We start from the raw sequence: 17304 nt of genomic DNA on the forward strand, positions 1-17304 counted from the left end.
TGGCGACTAGGTTCTTACTGTTTATATTCTAGTTAGGAAAAGTATTAACGCTTTGAGGATGTCTTCTTCAGACTGTAGGACATATAGGCTCTGGAGCGCTCCAGCATTTTCCCCTTTGCTGGTTAAATCTTGAGTCGACTGTTCATGTATACCTCAGTGGAGGTTGCCCTTGTCCTGCCTCTTCTTCTCTGGGGTTTATTGGCAGATTACACAACCTATAATATGTATTGCCACCAGCTACTGTAAAAGGGCAGTGAACTTGAAAAATAAAACATCCATTGTGGGAAAGATGACATACCACAAACACCAAAATAGACATCAAATACAAAACCCATCCCACTCTTTCAGTCCAAAACACATCCCTACACAGGCTCGGGAGCCTGCGAGGGCGGAACAGTATTCCTTGCAAGGCATCTGCTGTGAAGTCACGAATCCCCCAAAAAACTTTCACTCAGTGGTGCTAATTTTCTCAGATTTCTTCTCCGCTTGTGCCTTGTCCTGCCTCCTACAAAAGTCTTTCCAACTGGTGGACTTCCAAGCACACAGGTAAACAAGTATTAAAATGAATTGGGAAGTGTCATCCTCATCATTGTGTATAAGCTAATGACAGAGACACTAATCTTACAGAATACACTATTAAAATGGTTTTGTTAATATTTGATGGCCATGCATATATTATCTCTCTCTCTCTCTCGGATGAAAAAGACAGACAAGATCAACGAACAGCTTTTAATGTACAATACAAATAACATAAAGTGCAAAAGTAATTAAAAGTAAAAAGGCTCATTACACTGAGAAACAGTCAGTGAATTACGTAATAAGGAAACGTCTTTGTTTAGTCATTAGTCTCACATTACAATAACTATTTGGTTTTATACAGGTGTTATTCTATCGGTTTTTTTTTTCTTTCTGTCTGTTGTCCAGCTGCACCAAATTGTTAAATCAAGATCTGAAATAAGTGTTTCATATACATGAACAGTCGTTTCCTCTCCCTCTTTGACCAGCTTACTGTATGTGTTCTGAAGTTACTTTCATAGCGGATACAGCATAGAACTGTATTTCAGTATCTCCTTTAGGCTACTATTCCAACAACAAAATCACAATCGCTACGTTCTATTTCCCTTTATTATCCTTTCGTGCAGATATGTGCATCATTTGAGTATGCATATTCAACCTCTGCAAACCACTCAGCTCTCAACATCTCAAGTCCAGCCCTCTGATGTATTCACATGGAATCCCCATAACATATCCTCTTCCACAGTCTGAAGGAACAACAGTACCACATGCAACACAAGCGATTACTGAATCACAGAATGAACATTCAGCGTTTCCAAGTGAAATAGTGCTTTGAGTGAGGTTCTACAACAATTCCAAGAGATTCAGTGTCTCGTCTTCTCCAGTCACACGTTTCTCAGCTCAGCGAAGTGCAGTAAATGTTGAGCTCTCAAGAGGGGAGTGGAAAAGTTGAGAATGGAGTGCCTGCTTCACCCGCTCTCCCCTCTTTCAAATCAGCTCCAACATGTTCCAAGACCAGAATTAGACTGTCCATCTGCATGAGCATTGTCTTTCTAAGTCCCCTTCTTCGACTCCCATTCCTGAAAAACAGGACACTCATGTAGTGTTGGTACATAAAGTAAACATATGGGTCTGACATTGCTGTATGTTTGTGAGTCTGAACTCTGATTTCGTTACTGAACATTGAGACACAGTGCTACTTGAGAAAACAGGCACAGTTGAAGTCGGAAGTGTCTTTTATATTCGGAAGTGTCTTTTATACTGATAACAAGTTCAAACAGGTGCCATTAATACAGGTAACGAGTGGAAGACAGAAGAGCCTCTCAAAGAAGAAGTTACAGGTCTGTGAGAGCCAGAAATCTTGCTTGTTTGTAGGTGACCAAATACTTATTTTCCACCATAATTTGCAAATAAATTCATAAGAAATCCTACAATGTGATTTTCTGGATTTTTTTTCCATTTTTTCTGTCATAGTTGAAGTGTACCTATGATGAAAATTACAGGCCTCTCTCATCTTTTTAAGTGGGAGAACTTGCACAATTGGTGGCTGACTAAATACTTTTTTGCCCCACTGTAGATACTTTTGTACCTGTTTCCTCCAGCATCTTCACAAGGTCATTTGCTGTTGTTCTGGGATTGATTTGCACTTTTCACAGCAAAGTACGTTCATCTCTAGGGGACAGAACGTGTCTCCTTCCTGAGCGGTATGACGGCTGCGTGGTCCCATGGTGTTTATACTTGCGTACTATTGTTTGTACAGAGGAATGTGGTACCTTCAGGAGTTTGGAAATTGCTCTCAAGGATGAACCAGACTTGTGGAGGTCTACAATTGTTTTTCTGAGGTCTTTATTTTTTATTTTCCAATGATGTCAAGCAATGAGGCACTGAGGTTGAAGGTAGGCCTTGAAATACATCCACAGGTACACCTACAATTGACTCAAATTATGTCAATTAGCCTATCAGAAGCTTCTAAAGCCATGACATCATTTTCTGGAATTTTCCAAGCTGTTTAAAGGCACAGTCAACTTAGTGTATGTAAACTTCTGACCCACTGGAATTGTGATACAGTGAATTATAAGTGAAATAATCTGTAAACAATATTACTTGTGTCATGCACAAAGTAGATGTCCTAACTGACTTGCAAAAACAACAGTTTGTTAATTAACAAAAAATTTGTCGAGTGGTTGAAAAACAAGTTTTAATGGACTCCAACCTAAGTGTATGTAAACTTCCGACTTCAACTGTACATCAGGTCAATGGGTGCCTTGGATCTTGTTTAATGACTGTCTACCTTGGCTTTCTGCATGACATTCCCTCTGCTAGATGCATAGATGGATAGGGGACGCTTCCGCATCTCAGCAGCACAGTTTACTGGCATGGATGCCTCGCTGTATAGATGATCAACTTTACTGATCTGGACCTGGACAAAGTTGAGAATATCTGGGTAAAAACTCTAAAAGACAATAAAACATGGTCTGAAATTCAAACAGTTGTTTGTGATGTAGTAGGAGATAAAGCAGCCAGGCACCTTTCTGGGGGGTTTGCTCTCTGTGGGCGGCCCCAGCACCCCTCCAGCCAGCGACTTCTTTAGATTCTCCTTCACCTCAGTGAGACGCAGCTCCAGGTCCACCCGCTCCCCCTCCTTCCCCCTGCAGTTCTCCTCCAGCTGGGCAAAACGCTTCTCCAGCTGCTTCTGCTGCTTACCTGACCACAGTCACAAACACACATTCATTTGTTCGGTTATATGGCGCCTCAATAAGTCTGAGTGAAGAATTCCTATTCTGTGGCCAAGCTGTAGGTGGCGCCAGTAATCTACACACAAAAAAACATGCTCTCTCTTTTAAAAGGATGGTCAATACAAGACTGTGTTTTATTGTCTTACCTGTAGCGTCCTTCAGTTGTTCCTTCACCTCTTTCCTCTCATTGCGTAATACAAGCAGGGCATTTTTGAGGACCTCTCGCTTCTTCTCCATCTCGTCTTTCTCCTTCAGGTACCTCCTGGCATCGCCCTCTGCTCGTGTTTTACCATACTTCCCTGATATATGCTGATTCGCATCTAAGGCAGACAAACAACGAAAATACATTCTGAGTGGTCACATTTGTAAATAATATAGGTTTATTCCAGGCATACTCTGAAAAGATGGGGTCATGTCCAATTCCTCCCTCTCTTCCCAGCATAACACACAGTCTTGGCTGACCTTCTGGAGACTTACTGGAGCAGTGTCTCTTTGTGGTGACTAGGGAGTCCAACTTCTCAGTCTCTCTGCTGCTAGAGAAAGAAGAGTGGTGTTTCACCTGATCTCCTGGTCTGGGCACCTGCTCCTCTGGCTGCTGTGGAGGGAAGAGCAGGAAAGGGTAAGGTAGAGCAGGAAAGGGTAAGGTAGAGCAGGAAAGGGTAAGGTAGAGCAGGAAAGGGTAAGGTAGAGCAGGAAAGGATAAGGTAGAGCAGGAAAGGATAAGATAGGGCAGGAAAGGGTAAGGTAGAGCAGGAAAGGATAAGGTAGAGCAGGAAAGGATAAGGTAGGGCAGGAAAGGGTAAGGTAGAGCAGGAAAGGGTAAGGTAGAGCAGGAAAGGGTAAGGTAGAGCAGGAAAGGGTAAGGTAGAGCAGGAAAGGGTAAGGTAGGACAGGAAAGGGTAAGGTAGAGCAGGAAAGGGTAAGGTAGGGCAGGAAAGGATAAGGTAGAGCAGGAAAGGGTAAGGTAGAGCAGGAAAGGGTAAGGTAGGGCAGGAAAGGGTAAGGTAGGGCAGGAAAGGGTAAGGTAGAGCAGGAAAGGGTAAGGTAGGGCAGGAAAGGGTAAGGTAGGGCAGGAAAGGGTAAGGTAGAGCAGGAAAGGGTAAGGTAGGGCAGGAAAGGGTAAGGTAGAGCAGGAAAGGGTAAGGTAGAGCAGGAAAGGGTAAGGTAGGGCAGGAAAGGGTAAGGTAGAGCAGGAAAGGGTAAGGTAGAGCAGGAAAGGATAAGGTAGGGCAGGAAAGGGTAAGGTAGGGCAGGAAAGGGTAAGGTAGAGCAGGAAAGGGTAAGGTAGAGCAGGAAAGGGTAAGGTAGAGCAGGAAAGGGTAAGGTAGAGCAGGAAAGGGTAAGGTAGAGCAGGAAAGGGTAAGGAAGAGCAGGAAAGGGTAAGGTAGAGCAGGAAAGGGTAAGGTAGAGCAGGAAAGGGTAAGGAAGAGCAGGAAAGGGTAAGGTAGAGCAGGAAAGGGAAGTCCAGGGTAGAGCAGGCCATGGCAGAGCAGAGAAGGGAAGAGGAAGGAGATAGAGATGAGGGAGGAGAGAGTAATACAACAGATGAACTCTCACTAATGTGTGGTATGTAATGTGTGGTATTGCAAAACGTACTGTTTGAGAAACTAGACCACAAGTTAAATAAACTAACCACTTCAAGTTGAGTAAAGTGGAATTTCAGTGATGTATCACAAAGTATTACAGTCAAATAGCGAAAGCTGGATTTAGACACATTTTGGGAAGTAAAGAAAAGCCTTGACACACAGTTGGATATGATTCATATTTCCCCTCAGAGAGTCATGAGTTTTCCCAAACACGTCAGGGCTGTGTGAGATCTCTGTACTCTGTACTTTTCCCCCTCGCATGACCCTCCTCTTGGACTGTAAAGTAAATGTACCCCCCATAGAATTAACTCAAAAATAACAATAACTGTAGCGACCGTGTGTTTAAAAATGTGGATATCGACTTTGCCACTTCACCAGGCTTTTGTGGTACAGTCAATTTCCACGCAGGACTACGGGCCAGAAGATTCACCGACCACCACTGATGAGCTCCCCCTCCCTGCCTGTTTCAGTATTCAACAATCAGAGTCGTCTGCAGACAATGATTTTCAACATTTGGATGCCATATCTACAATTATATAGAACACACGCAACACATTTTCCACCAACAGGTTTCTGTGCCAATGCACCACACAACCAATAAACAGAGCACACAGTCTTCGGTTTCCGTTTTCAACAACATAATACATTGACATAATCTATCTGGACAAACAGAAAATACATCCCTCCCTACCTTGTAGGTTTACCCAGTATCGAAGGCTTGGCTTGACAATCTCAGAATGTCATTAAACATTTGTGTTTTGTAACAGATTTCTCTTTCCATTCATCAATTGGCCACTAAACAGTTTGGATTGATTTTAGTTGTCAGTTTAAATAATAAATATATACACAACAAAAAAAATGTAAGAGACCGGGATTGTATTTCCATTGTGGTCTCTATTTTTTTAATTTACATAAATATGTAACAGGATTCAAATAGACATCCTTGTTGGTATGAGTTGCCATAATTAAGCAGACAGGTTATTTATATGTATGCGTAGTAGTGAAGCCACCTGCTGAATTATTTGTGCAACTGCATCTGTGCATATTTTGTATGTATGATCACGCAGGATCCAGTCAATGAATTCAACTTTTGATGGAGATTTCATGACGGATTTGCAGATGCTCTGAAGTGTACACATTGTGTTGTGTGTGTCTGCAGAATAAACTGTGAAAGAGAACAGCACTGAGTCTCAAGGTCAATGCGGATGATCTCACCATGTGTGGTTCCCACTGTGAAGCATGGAGGAAGTGGCGTGGGGGTGCTTTGCTGGTGACACTGTCTGTGATTTATTTAGAATTCAAGGCACACTTAACCAGCATGGCTACCACAGCATTCTGATGATCTCACCATGTGTGGTTCCCACTGTGAAGCATGGAGGAAGTGGTGTGGGGGTGCTTTGCTGGTGACACTGTCTGTGATTTATTTAGAATTCAAGGCACACTTAACCAGCATGGCTACCACAGCATTCTGATGCGATACGCCATCCCATCTGGTTTGAGCTTAGCGGGACTATCATTTGTTTTTCAACAGGACAATGACCAAACACACCTCCAGGCTGTGTAAAAGCTATTTTACCAAGAAGGAGAGTGCTGCATCAGATGACCCGGCCTCCACAATCACCTGGCCTCCACAATCACCCGGCCTCCACAATCACCCGGTCTCCACAATCACCCGGCCTCCACAATCACCCGACACCCACAATCAACCGACCTCCACAATCACCCGGCCTCCACAATCACCCGGCCTCCACAATCACCCGGCCTCCACAATCACCCGGCCTCCACAATCACCCGAACCCCACAATTACCCGACCCCCACAATCACCCGGCCTCCACAATCACCCGGCCTCCACAATCACCCGACCTCCACAATCACCCGACCTCCACAATCACCCGACCTCCACAATCACCCGACCTCCACAATCACCCGACCTCAACCCAACTGAGATGTTTTGGGATTAGTTGGACCACAGAGTGAAGGCAAAGGGTGGCTACTTTGAAGAATCTAAAATATATTTTGATTTGTTAAACACTTTTTTTTGGTTACTACATGATTCCATATGTGTTATTTCATAGTTTTGATGTCTTCACTATTATTCTACAATGTAGAAAATAGTACATATGTAGAAAAACCCTTGAATGAGTAGGTGTGTCCAAACGTTTGACTGGTACTGTATAAATAAAGGAAGAGAAGCATAGGCCTAACACCAGAGAGATAGAGAGACAGTGGTGGAAAAGTACTTGACTTTCAATCAAGTATGACAATCAACATACCTTAGATAATGACTCAAGTGAAAGTATTTGGTTTTAAATAGTATCAAAAGTAAATAGAATTGCTAAAATATACATCATTGCAAATTCCTTATATTAAGCAAACCAGACGGCACCATATTCTTGTTTTTTTTTTAGCCAGGGGTACACCCCGACATAATTTACAAACGAAGCATGTGTGTTTAGTGAGTCGGCCAGATCTGAGGCAGTAGGGATGACCAGGGATGTTCTCTTGATAAGTGTGTGAATTGGACCATTGTCCTGTCCTGCTAAGCATTCAAAATGTAACGAGTACATTTCGTTTTCAGAAAATGTATGGAGTAAAAGAAAAACATTATAAATGGTAAAGTAATATAAATAGAATATAAATAGTAAAATACAGATACCCCTAAAAACTACTTAAGTAATATTTTTACTTAAGTACTTTACACTACTGAAGACACATGCCGGTGGCATGCTACGACACCGACATGCTACGACGCCGACATGCTACGACGCCGACATGCTACGACATCGACATGCTACGACGCCGACGTGCTACGACACCGACGTGCTACGACACCGACGTGCTACGACGCCGACGTGCTACGACACCGACGTGCTACGACACCGACGTGCTACGACACCGACGTGCTACGACACCGACGTGCTACGACACCGACATGCTACGACATCGACATGCTACGACACCGACATGCATTTCCTTAATGTCAGATGGCTACTGCATCTGCTATACAGGAGGAGGGTAATTTGTTCATTTTCCATCTGAATATTTTGTGTAAAGATAAGCATTATATTATAGGAGTAACTCTGGTAAGGCTGAAACAGACTGTTGGAGTCAGTTGGAGCGTCAGGGCGCACTGCCTTCATAGCATAGGCATGTAGTAGCTAAAGCTTAATAATAGCCATAGCAAACCTTCAGAAACATTTCTAAACTTTAGTGTAATATCAAAAGTCAGTCAAGTCGTTGTTAATAGTGAAAATACGAGCAGAAGAACGAATGTGAACCAGGGGGGGGGGGGGGGGGGGACACAGTACCCTCCTGTGCACAATAAAGAAAAACATACAACCCTCCCCTACTTTGGACCACCCCTCCCCCAGTACATTTCGAGCTGTCCCACACACAACTCAGAGTTCCGATGAGCTACTTTCAGAGCACATCCCTGGAGTGTCGTCTATACCCTCCCACATACCCACAGAGGAGCCTATCGGCTATCAGCAGGCCTTCAGAATGCTGTAGAATTAAAATCCCTTTGACTCCTACTCCCTGATTCTGTGGAGCGATATGGGAGTATATAGGAACAGATAATTCATCAACTGGATCCTTAGGATTCCATCTACAGTTATGGGTGTGAAACACAGAGCTGGGGATTCCTTAGATGTGAATCTCAACCGAAGGAAGCCTGGGTTTTTGCTACAGTTCAGAGGTTGCTGGTATACTGCTGTCTCATGCTCTCAGCCAATAGGGTTTGGTTAACCTGTTTTTCTTGCACTGTGGTTTCTTTCCCACAAAAAAAAATAAAATAAATAAGGGTGTGGAGCTTTCCCACTTTGTAAAATGAAATGAAAGTTTGTCATTATGATGTGTCAACAAGTTAAAACATGTTTAGTATTCGTATCTCCTCACCAGTATGCTCTCATAAGGAACCTCGTCATACGTTCTGGAGTCTGTCGAGGCGCTGCTGGAGGAGGTAGCCCATCTATGGGACAGGAAGAGGCTAGCATTGTGATGTCATAACAACACCACACTGTGCAGACAGACCCTGGTAGAATTGTCAAACTACCGGTGGTAAAATGTTGGTACCCTGATGAAAACCTCCAAATAGTCAAACCGATTCAGCAATTCAAAAGAGACAAGCATTTATCCCCATGACCATCTGGCATTATAAATGTACTCCCCTTAAAATATAAAGCCCTTTAAGCATTTGGAAATGACCCCAGCCTCAGACTCACAGGAAGGAGTGTCTTGCTGCGTCTGTGATGCTAGTGATGGTGTCCACGTCTACATAGTCGTAGTGCAAAGCCTCAGGGCTTGTGGCACAGCCAGACTCTGCCAGCAGAACCCCCAGCCAGCGGCCCATCTCTTCTGAACAGCTGGCCTGTTGGACAGACAGACACTTACATCAATCACCACATGATCCCAAAGGGGACTAGAACCCACGAGACAGACCGGAGAGACTGGTCAAGGGACAGGGGACATTGGGCTACATATACACGCACAAACATACCTCCAAGGCAGCCACCTCGTTGCCTCCTTGCAGGATGCGGAAGGCGAAGGGGTGCTTGGGCCCTACTCCAGGTATGACCTCAGCCCCATGGAGGACCACAGCTCTTACGTGAGTACCCAGGTCGCCCCGGTCTTTGTGAAGGTACAGTGTTCCACTCCTCACACAGCACCATCTCTCCCTCCAACACTGGCTCAGCAGTAGATTTAGGTAACCTGAGGACAGGAACACATCAATACTTTCCAGAAAAAAAGGTAATTACACGGAGCAGTAGAGATTAAAATAACAGCTTTTAAAAGGTGGGAAGCCAACAGACAAGCAGCAACATAGTAAATACCAGAGACTGTGGGATGAACATGTCATATATGACGTGGATGGCCTCCCGAGTGGTGCCGTGGTCTAAGGCATTTATCACAGTGCTAGCTGTGCCACTAGAGATTCTGGGTTCGAGTCCAGTCTCTGTCGCAGCCGGCCGCGACCGGGAGACCCATGGGGCGGCGCACAATTGGCCCACCGTCGTCCTGGTTAGGGGAGGGTTTGGCCGGCAGGGATGTCCTTGTCCCATCGTGCACTAGCGACTCCTGTGACGGGCCGAGCACAGTGCACGCTGACACGGTCGCCAGGTGTACACATTGGTGCGGTTGGCTTCCAGCTTAAGTGGGCATTGTGTCAAGAAGCAGTGTGGCTTGGTTGGGTTGTGTTTCGGAGGACTCACGGCTCTTGACCTTCGCCTCTCCCAAGTCCGTACGGGAGTTGCAGTGATGAGACAAGACTCCAATTGGATACCACGAAATTGGGGAGAAAAAGGGGTTAAAAAAAATATACATATGTATGACATGGATGCGGGGTGCTCACCACAGCGGGGGTTGTCGTCATGGTGATAGGAGGACGGAGCGTCTCCTGGGAGAGGAGGCTTCTTCTTAGAGAAACTGATGATCCTGGTGATCTTCCGTCCAGCCGCTCTGCTCATAGACCCCGTCAGCTCTGAAAACGCCCCCCTCTTCCCCTTCCCTAAAACAGAAACACACCGGCGTCAGCAGAGTCGTTTACAGAAGTAATTTACTAGATCATTTATTGTGTGTCTGAAAGGGCCTGTTTTAGTTAGTCATTTACTGGAGGCTCATGTTCCAATGTGGCACACTGTATTGGCAATCGAACAATGTAGGCAAATGTAGTTCAGTGCTTCTAAAAATATTGTTTTGGGATCTGTCGCCCCGGTTCGCTACCTCTCTGCCTTGTGTACGTATGTCCTATGATGTCATTGTGAGACAAAGGCAGGAAGAGGGCAGGAAGGATGGTTCTGCTCCGGGCCACACTTCCTCTGTCTTTTATCTGCTTTAGGTAAAACATCCAAACTTTGACCCCTTCTTCTGACTCAGGAATATAGATCACTCTACTCTCTCCTTCCCTATGTTTTCCTCTGTCTTAAGGTTGGCAAAGCCACTGTGCCTCAGTTTAAAAAGGGTTCTAGAATGTAACAAAATGGCGTATCTAAAAGTGCTCTTTAGAATCTCAGAATGCAGACTAGTAAAACACAAAGCTACAGTAGAACAGCAGAAACCAGACACCCAGGGAAGTTAAGGTATGTTGAGGCAGATTGGGGCCTAACCTTCACAGTTGTCACGGAGCTGACCAGAGGGCAGGTTGTCACCTGTGGCCACGCTGTCAGAGTCAGAGGTGTGCTTGTCAACCAACACTACAGCGTGCTTGTCAGCTCCTAGTAACTAGAAAGAAGAGAGGGGGCGAAATTAGGTTAGTGGGGACACACACACACGTAGCAATGAGAAAGATTTCCAGCTAGGACACACACACACGTAGCAATGAGAAAGATTTCCAGCTAGGACACACACACACACACACACACACACACGCACACACACACACACGTAGCAATGAGAAAGATTTCCAGCTAGGACATACACACTGTGTATGTGCCTCTGTCCACAGCCATACATTTAGGCTATAATAGAATGGCTCTGTTTTCCTCTATGTGGAGTTTCAGTTGCTGATTACTAGACTATTTACAGTCAGCTGTTTTTAACAGTCAGAAGGCAGCATTAGAGCATCAACCCCTCCTCTGATTGAGTGTTGACACGGAGTAAACACACTATCAATGAACTGATACAAGTACATTAGAAGGTGTGTGTGGGGGGGGGGGGGGTCAAACAGGGTGGACGTCTGTCCTGTCTGGTTATTTACTGAACTGCTTTCATTCTGTCTGGTTATTTACTGAACTGCTTTCATTCTGTCTGGTTATTTCCTGAACTGCTTTCATTCTGTCTGGTTATTTCCTGAACTGCTTTCATTCTGTCTGGTTATTTCCTGAACTGCTTTCATTCTGTCTGGTTATTTACTGAACTGCTTTCATTCTGTCTGGTTATTTCCTGAACTGCTTTCATTCTGTCTGGTTATTTCCTGAACTGCTTTCATTCTGTCTGGTTATTTCCTGAACTGCTTTAATTCTGTCTGGTTATTTCCTTAACTGCTTTCATTCTGTCTGGTTATTTCCTGAACTGCTTTCATTCTGTCTGGTTATTTACTGAACTGCTTTCATTCTGTCTGGTTATTTCCTGAACTGCTTTCATTCTGTCTGGTTATTTACTGCAGCATGGTTATGTGCAGTATGTGAAACATAGCTTGTGAAAACACCAGTCCCAGGTTGTCTGAGTCAGTTGGAGTGAAACAGGATAAGGGGCCCATAGGGTCTGTGCAGTGCAGACACAGAAGGCTGTGTTGGGTTACAGGACTATAGACTGAGTATGGTATCTAGCAGGGTTACTAAGGGGAGACCCACCTTGTCCAGCTCCATCTTCCTCTGGATCATAGGAGAGGATGAGCCCTCTAATCCTTCACTGCTGGTGGCTTGACTGGCCACCTCCCGGATCACCTTGAGCCATCGTTCCGCCTGCTCCTTGCTCTGGACAGCCAGAACCAAGGCCTCTCCACCAGGCAGGGAGAAACGCAGCTCGTGCTTCTTGCGGCGCGCCTCTTTGGGAATGTAGATGACGTTACACAGGTTCAGCGGCAGCTCAATGTGTGGGCTTCTGTCTTTAATGCTCTTGTAGCACTGCAGAGGAACACACGGATAAACTGTTGTTCATTTTATTTTTATATTACAACTGACTTTAAAATACTTTACTGCAGATCACTCCTAATATCTAAATTAGATCAGGCCTGCTGTGTAATAAACCTTTAATAATGAACACGGACTGCAAGAAAAGGCCCTACCTGTAATCTGTTGTCACGGACGACCGTCAACTGTTTGGCCCATTGGCCGAAGCGTTTCTTGCGCAGCAAAAAGGCACAGATACGACAGTCCTTCATGGGGGCCACAGAGTTCTCCTCTGACTGCCACCTCTGACTAGTCCGGTCCTGGCCCTTCGCCTCCTCATCCTCCTCATCATACGATTCATAGGAGCTGCTCAGCGCGTCTGAATCAGCGTCTGGAGAACAACCAACGATAACAGATAAGGTGGTTCCTCCTCCCCTCGAAACATACAGATGTAGTAGCATCAAGTACACATTCATCTCAACCGGGTGCTATGATTTCATTCATACTCACATGAGTTCTTGTGCGGGCCATTGATTTGGGTGGTGGGGTAATTATTGTCAGCATCCTCATAATATGCATCTTCAATGGAATTTGGGGGACTTGCGCTGACTAGAAGGAAGCAGGGGACAGAGGACACAGATCAGAGATAACCCAACAGTAAGAGTGTGTAGCACAGTAGGCTGGTGGCCCCTTAACTGATGAGGACAGGCTCATAGTAGTGGATGGAACGGTATTGACACAAACGCATGCGTGTGATACGGTCCCATTCACTCCATTACAGCCATTACAATGAGCCTCTACTCCCCTCAATTCTCCTGTGTTGTGTACCGTGTATGGACAGTGAGTTGGGGTGGTTATGAATAGGCGACGGCAGGGTGTGACTGACTACTCACTGCGTTTGGTGATGTTGGCGGTGATGTATTGGGTCGCCGTGCCTGGATCCAGGGGCACTGCCTCCTCATAATAGTCCTCTGGGGGATGGGTGGTTGGCAGAGGAGGTGGGGTGTCAGTGGGACTCTGGGGGAATTAACGTTTAGGAGAAATAAACACAAGTGTTATAGACAAAGTTCTGATGCATTTATACAGTACTGTCAAAAAGGCTCTCACTTTTGAAGGCGGTATTTTGGGGGTTTCCTCCTCTACTGGTTCCTTTAGTTCTTCTGGGGAGGGTCTGAACTCATCCAGGTCTGTTGGGACAATGTAATATACACATCACTAAAGAATGACTGATCATATCATTGTTTACTCTATATTAGCATCGTCTAGAAAGTCATTATTCTTCTATATGAAATAACACAGATATGGTATTTAACTCACCAAATTCCTCAAACAGGGATTCCACAAAGCTGGTGCCATTTCCGTAAAGAGAAGTGTTCATGTATATGAAGTCTGATCCATTCACTTTAATAGAGAAGAGAATGTAAAAAAATAAAAACACTCTTCGTTCCCTCTCTCTCACACACACACTTACTTTAATAGAGAAGAGAATGTAAAAAAAATAAATGAACACAAATGAGCCCTCTCTCTCTCTCTCACACACACAAAATTAGGTTAGTGGACACGCACGCACGCACACACACACACACACACACACACACACACACACACACACACACACACACACACACACACACACACACACACCGTACCTGATGGCTGCAGCTGCCCCAGCAGGCTCCGGATCGTGCTCATCTTCTCCGTTGTGGCCCTGCTCACACTCTCCTGGTCCAGCAGCTTCAGCAGCATGTTCAGCTCACTCACCAGGTGCTCCATCGCTGCGGGGAGAGAAGAAGAACAACACAAGTCACAGGTCACGTCTGAAACAATGAGCGACAGTTTCAAGCGATTGTACAATATGATGTCAATTACTGAGCAAATCTATCAACGGTGATGGTAAGACTCATTACTTTCCCATTTTAGTCATTCAGCAGATGGACTTAGATAGCTGGGCGAGACAACCATATATCACAGAGAGTAACATTTGTCCTCAAAGTAACTATCAGCAAAGTCAGCGCTGGTAAGAAAAGACAAGTATAAAGGGTTAGTTCATTACCGATTACAACTATTGCTTTCCAACTCAACAATCAAGCCCGCTTCATAATATGCCAAGGCCCTATTCATGGGCCAACTGCGCTGACAACAGAAGTGGTTATGGGTGGAGCTAAACTCAGACATCTGGTTGTATTGGCCTGCGTCTGGAAGAACCCAGACAAAATAATCACAATGTGGGTTCTGGCGGCATAATGCAATAAACAGGTGCGATAGGGTTTCATCAGCCTGTCACAACAACAGACCCAGGGATTGACATTACGGTCTGGATGGCTCTCTCCCATTGGGTAAGTCAGGTGTAGTTTTTGTTGCCCTGAAGAAGCCTGATGATCACCTGCCTGGACACGGAAAGTATTTTCACCTACACACAGTGGAGGAACCAGAAAGACCAGACCACTGCAATGCTTTGCGTTCAGACTCAACTTGTATAACTGCTCAGGTCCCTTTCCCCCCGGGCAATAGAGCAACCCTGAGCTCAAGTGTCCAAAGAAAGGAACTCCACATTTTGGATGGATTTCCACATATTCATTTCAAGATGTTTTACACGTGTGGAACTCTAATTGTTAGATATTACTGCACTGTTGGAGCTAGGAACACAATCATTTAGTTAGATATTACTGCACTGTTGGAGCTAGGAACACAAGCATTTAGTTAGATATTACTGCACTGTTGGAGCTAGGAACACAAGCATTTAGTTAGATATTACTGTACTGTTGGAGCTAGGAACACAAGCACTTAGTTAGATATTACTGCACTGTTGGAGCTAGGAACACAATCATTTAGTTAGATACTACTGCACTGTTGGAGCTAGGAACACAAGCATTTAGTTAGATATTACTGCACTGTTGGAGCTAGGAACACAAGCATTTAGTTAGATATTACTGCACTGTTGGAGCTAGGAACACAAGCATTTAGTTAGATACTACTGCACTGTTGGAGCTAGGAACACAAGCATTTAGTTAGATATTACTGCACTGTTGGAGCTAGGAACACAAGCATTTCACTACACCCGCAATAACATCTGCTAAATATGTGTATGTGACCAATAACATTTGATTTGATTTATCAACCTATCTTCCTGGCATTGTGATGAGAGGGTCCCAGCATAGCACCCTCAAACCCATGACAGGACCATTTAACTACACTGTTTAATAAAGTGATTCATCTTATCTGTAGTGGGTCATTCCTGGAGCTGAGAGGAGATTGCCGTGCCACCAGGCACTGGGGCTCCCCTGGAGAGGAGCATCTCACACACACATACACACACATACACACAGGGAAGAGACACCGATGACTTTGTAGGCAGTAATTTCAGGCCTACCTGTTTTTCTTTGATGTCTCTGGAAGTGAGAGATGTTTTTCTTGGTCACAAGTTTTCAGTAGAATATGGGCCTGTTTTTGTAGCTTTTAGTGCTGAAGGTTGTTGTCTCTATCTCTGCTCATAGCAGATCAAACAACCTGTCGGTCTAAGTGTTTTATTTCTCCACCCACAGCAACAAACTGATCAGCTTCAAAGAGTAGACCTGAAGTGCTTTGTGAGCAGAGGTCTTCATGTAGAAACAAGGCTAACTCTAAGGTTATGTTAGCACAGTCATGACCTCTCAGAATCTCATTGGAAAATGTCTGCTCTCTTGGCTTCTTGCTTTTGTTGCAGAAGTTACTCTGTAATAACACCGTACAACCCTTACCTATCAAACAAGAGTAAACAAGTTCAGCACAGCCACTGTGATTTCAGATGACTTCACAACCCTCTGAATACAGTCCAGTTAGAGTTGTTTAGAAGTGGGGTGCCGCAACGTCTGGGCTGGTCAGAAAGTCAGAGGTTTCCTGGTCAGCTTATTGGAACAGTCGTATCAGTGACAGGTCAGGGATCAGTCTGAAAGTCAGTTTTCCTGGTCAGCTTATTGGAACAGTCGTATCAGTGACAGGTCAGGGATCAGTCTGAAAGTCAGGTTTCCTGGTCAGCTTATTGGAACAGTCGTATCAGTGACAGGAACCTTTGCACTAGCCATGATTGGCTGAGATAATGGATGGGCTGGACATGCCGAGAGATGAGTTCAGATTGGTCTGCCATGTAGCACGCTTCTGTCTATACCATGAGCGGCTTAGTATGTGTAGGTAATCCTTTCCAAAACAGCTTTTTTGAAAGATATCACGACGAACTGCACAACTGTTGCTAAGGCTCTTCACAATATGATAGCTAAGGAGGCATTTGATTGCAAATGCGGAGGGAGTCAGAAAAGAGAACACAGAAGGCTGTTGTATAAAACACCTGACTGGATTACATCTTCAAGCTAAGGGCAACCATGACAGAGGGAGAAGCTTTCATCCATATATATGGGTAAGAGATTCTAGCTGGCTACATTTTCAGATATTATAAGTTTCTAATTTTGCCAGAAAGTAATTTATTGCATGTAAAAGCGTACTGTTAGCTAGCTAACGTTAGCTGGCTGGCTCACTAGCATTATGTGTATGATCTGTGTAGTAATGTCATCCGTATCTCAGAGAAATTTGTATTGCTAGTTCTAGCCTAATGTTAGCTAGCTAGCTAAAATTGAACCTAGCAAGTTGGTTAGCTTTAGCTAACTGTAGATACATGGAGGGTAGTAACGTTATGAGTTGGGATTATGGTTCATTGTTTAGCTAGCTAGCTAGCTAGCTACATGTCTAAACAAAAGACTCCACTATGCAAGTAACCATTTCATTGTACCGTTTACACCTTCTAACAAGCTAGAAACTAACCAAAAACATTGTTTGGAAAGTTGCTTTTAGTTACCTGGTTTGTTAGATTGACAAACACTAAATACATGTTTAAACTAATAGATTTATTGGTGTTGAAATACACCATTTATGCTGTTTTGGACCACCGT

At 44.5% G+C, this 17304-nt stretch overlaps 1 protein-coding gene across 14 annotated transcripts in view; it reads right to left on the reverse strand.

Annotated features, from left to right (window-relative positions):
- Nucleotides 1-715: 715 nt before the first annotated feature.
- afap1l1b (actin filament associated protein 1-like 1b) overlaps nt 716-17304 on the reverse strand; it is a 31345-nt gene continuing 14756 nt past the window's right edge. For 2 of the 14 annotated variants that reach the window (XR_016484106.1, XR_016484104.1), the window contains exons 2-18: nt 14035-14160; nt 13703-13786; nt 13493-13572; nt 13279-13402; nt 12896-12994; nt 12562-12776; nt 12128-12400; nt 10943-11057; nt 9671-10344; nt 9337-9548; nt 9062-9207; nt 8736-8808; nt 3729-3843; nt 3398-3571; nt 3044-3219; nt 2807-2935; nt 716-1595 (exon numbers count right to left, since the gene is read on the reverse strand). Coding sequence is in view for 8 of the 14 variants with exons in the window: in XM_090188914.1 (XP_090045040.1) it covers nt 1569-1595; nt 2807-2935; nt 3044-3219; nt 3398-3571; nt 3714-3846; nt 8736-8808; nt 9062-9207; nt 9337-9548; nt 10189-10344; nt 10943-11057; nt 12128-12400; nt 12562-12776; nt 12896-12994; nt 13279-13402; nt 13493-13572; nt 13703-13786; nt 14035-14160 (2342 nt within the window). In the remaining 6 variants the exon portion in view is untranslated. Of the gene's footprint in view, nt 1596-2806; nt 2936-3043; nt 3220-3397; nt 3572-3713; nt 3847-8735; nt 8809-9061; nt 9208-9336; nt 9549-9670; nt 10345-10942; nt 11058-12127; nt 12401-12561; nt 12777-12895; nt 12995-13278; nt 13403-13492; nt 13573-13702; nt 13787-14034; nt 14161-17304 lie in introns of all 14 variants that reach the window. The other 12 variants (XR_016484105.1, XR_016484102.1, XR_016484107.1 and 9 more) reach the window with 6 other exon arrangements.

This window comes from Oncorhynchus mykiss, chromosome 10 (assembly GCF_057628025.1).
Source record: "Oncorhynchus mykiss isolate SJ-2025 chromosome 10, ASM5762802v1, whole genome shotgun sequence".
NCBI lineage: Eukaryota > Metazoa > Chordata > Actinopteri > Salmoniformes > Salmonidae > Oncorhynchus > Oncorhynchus mykiss.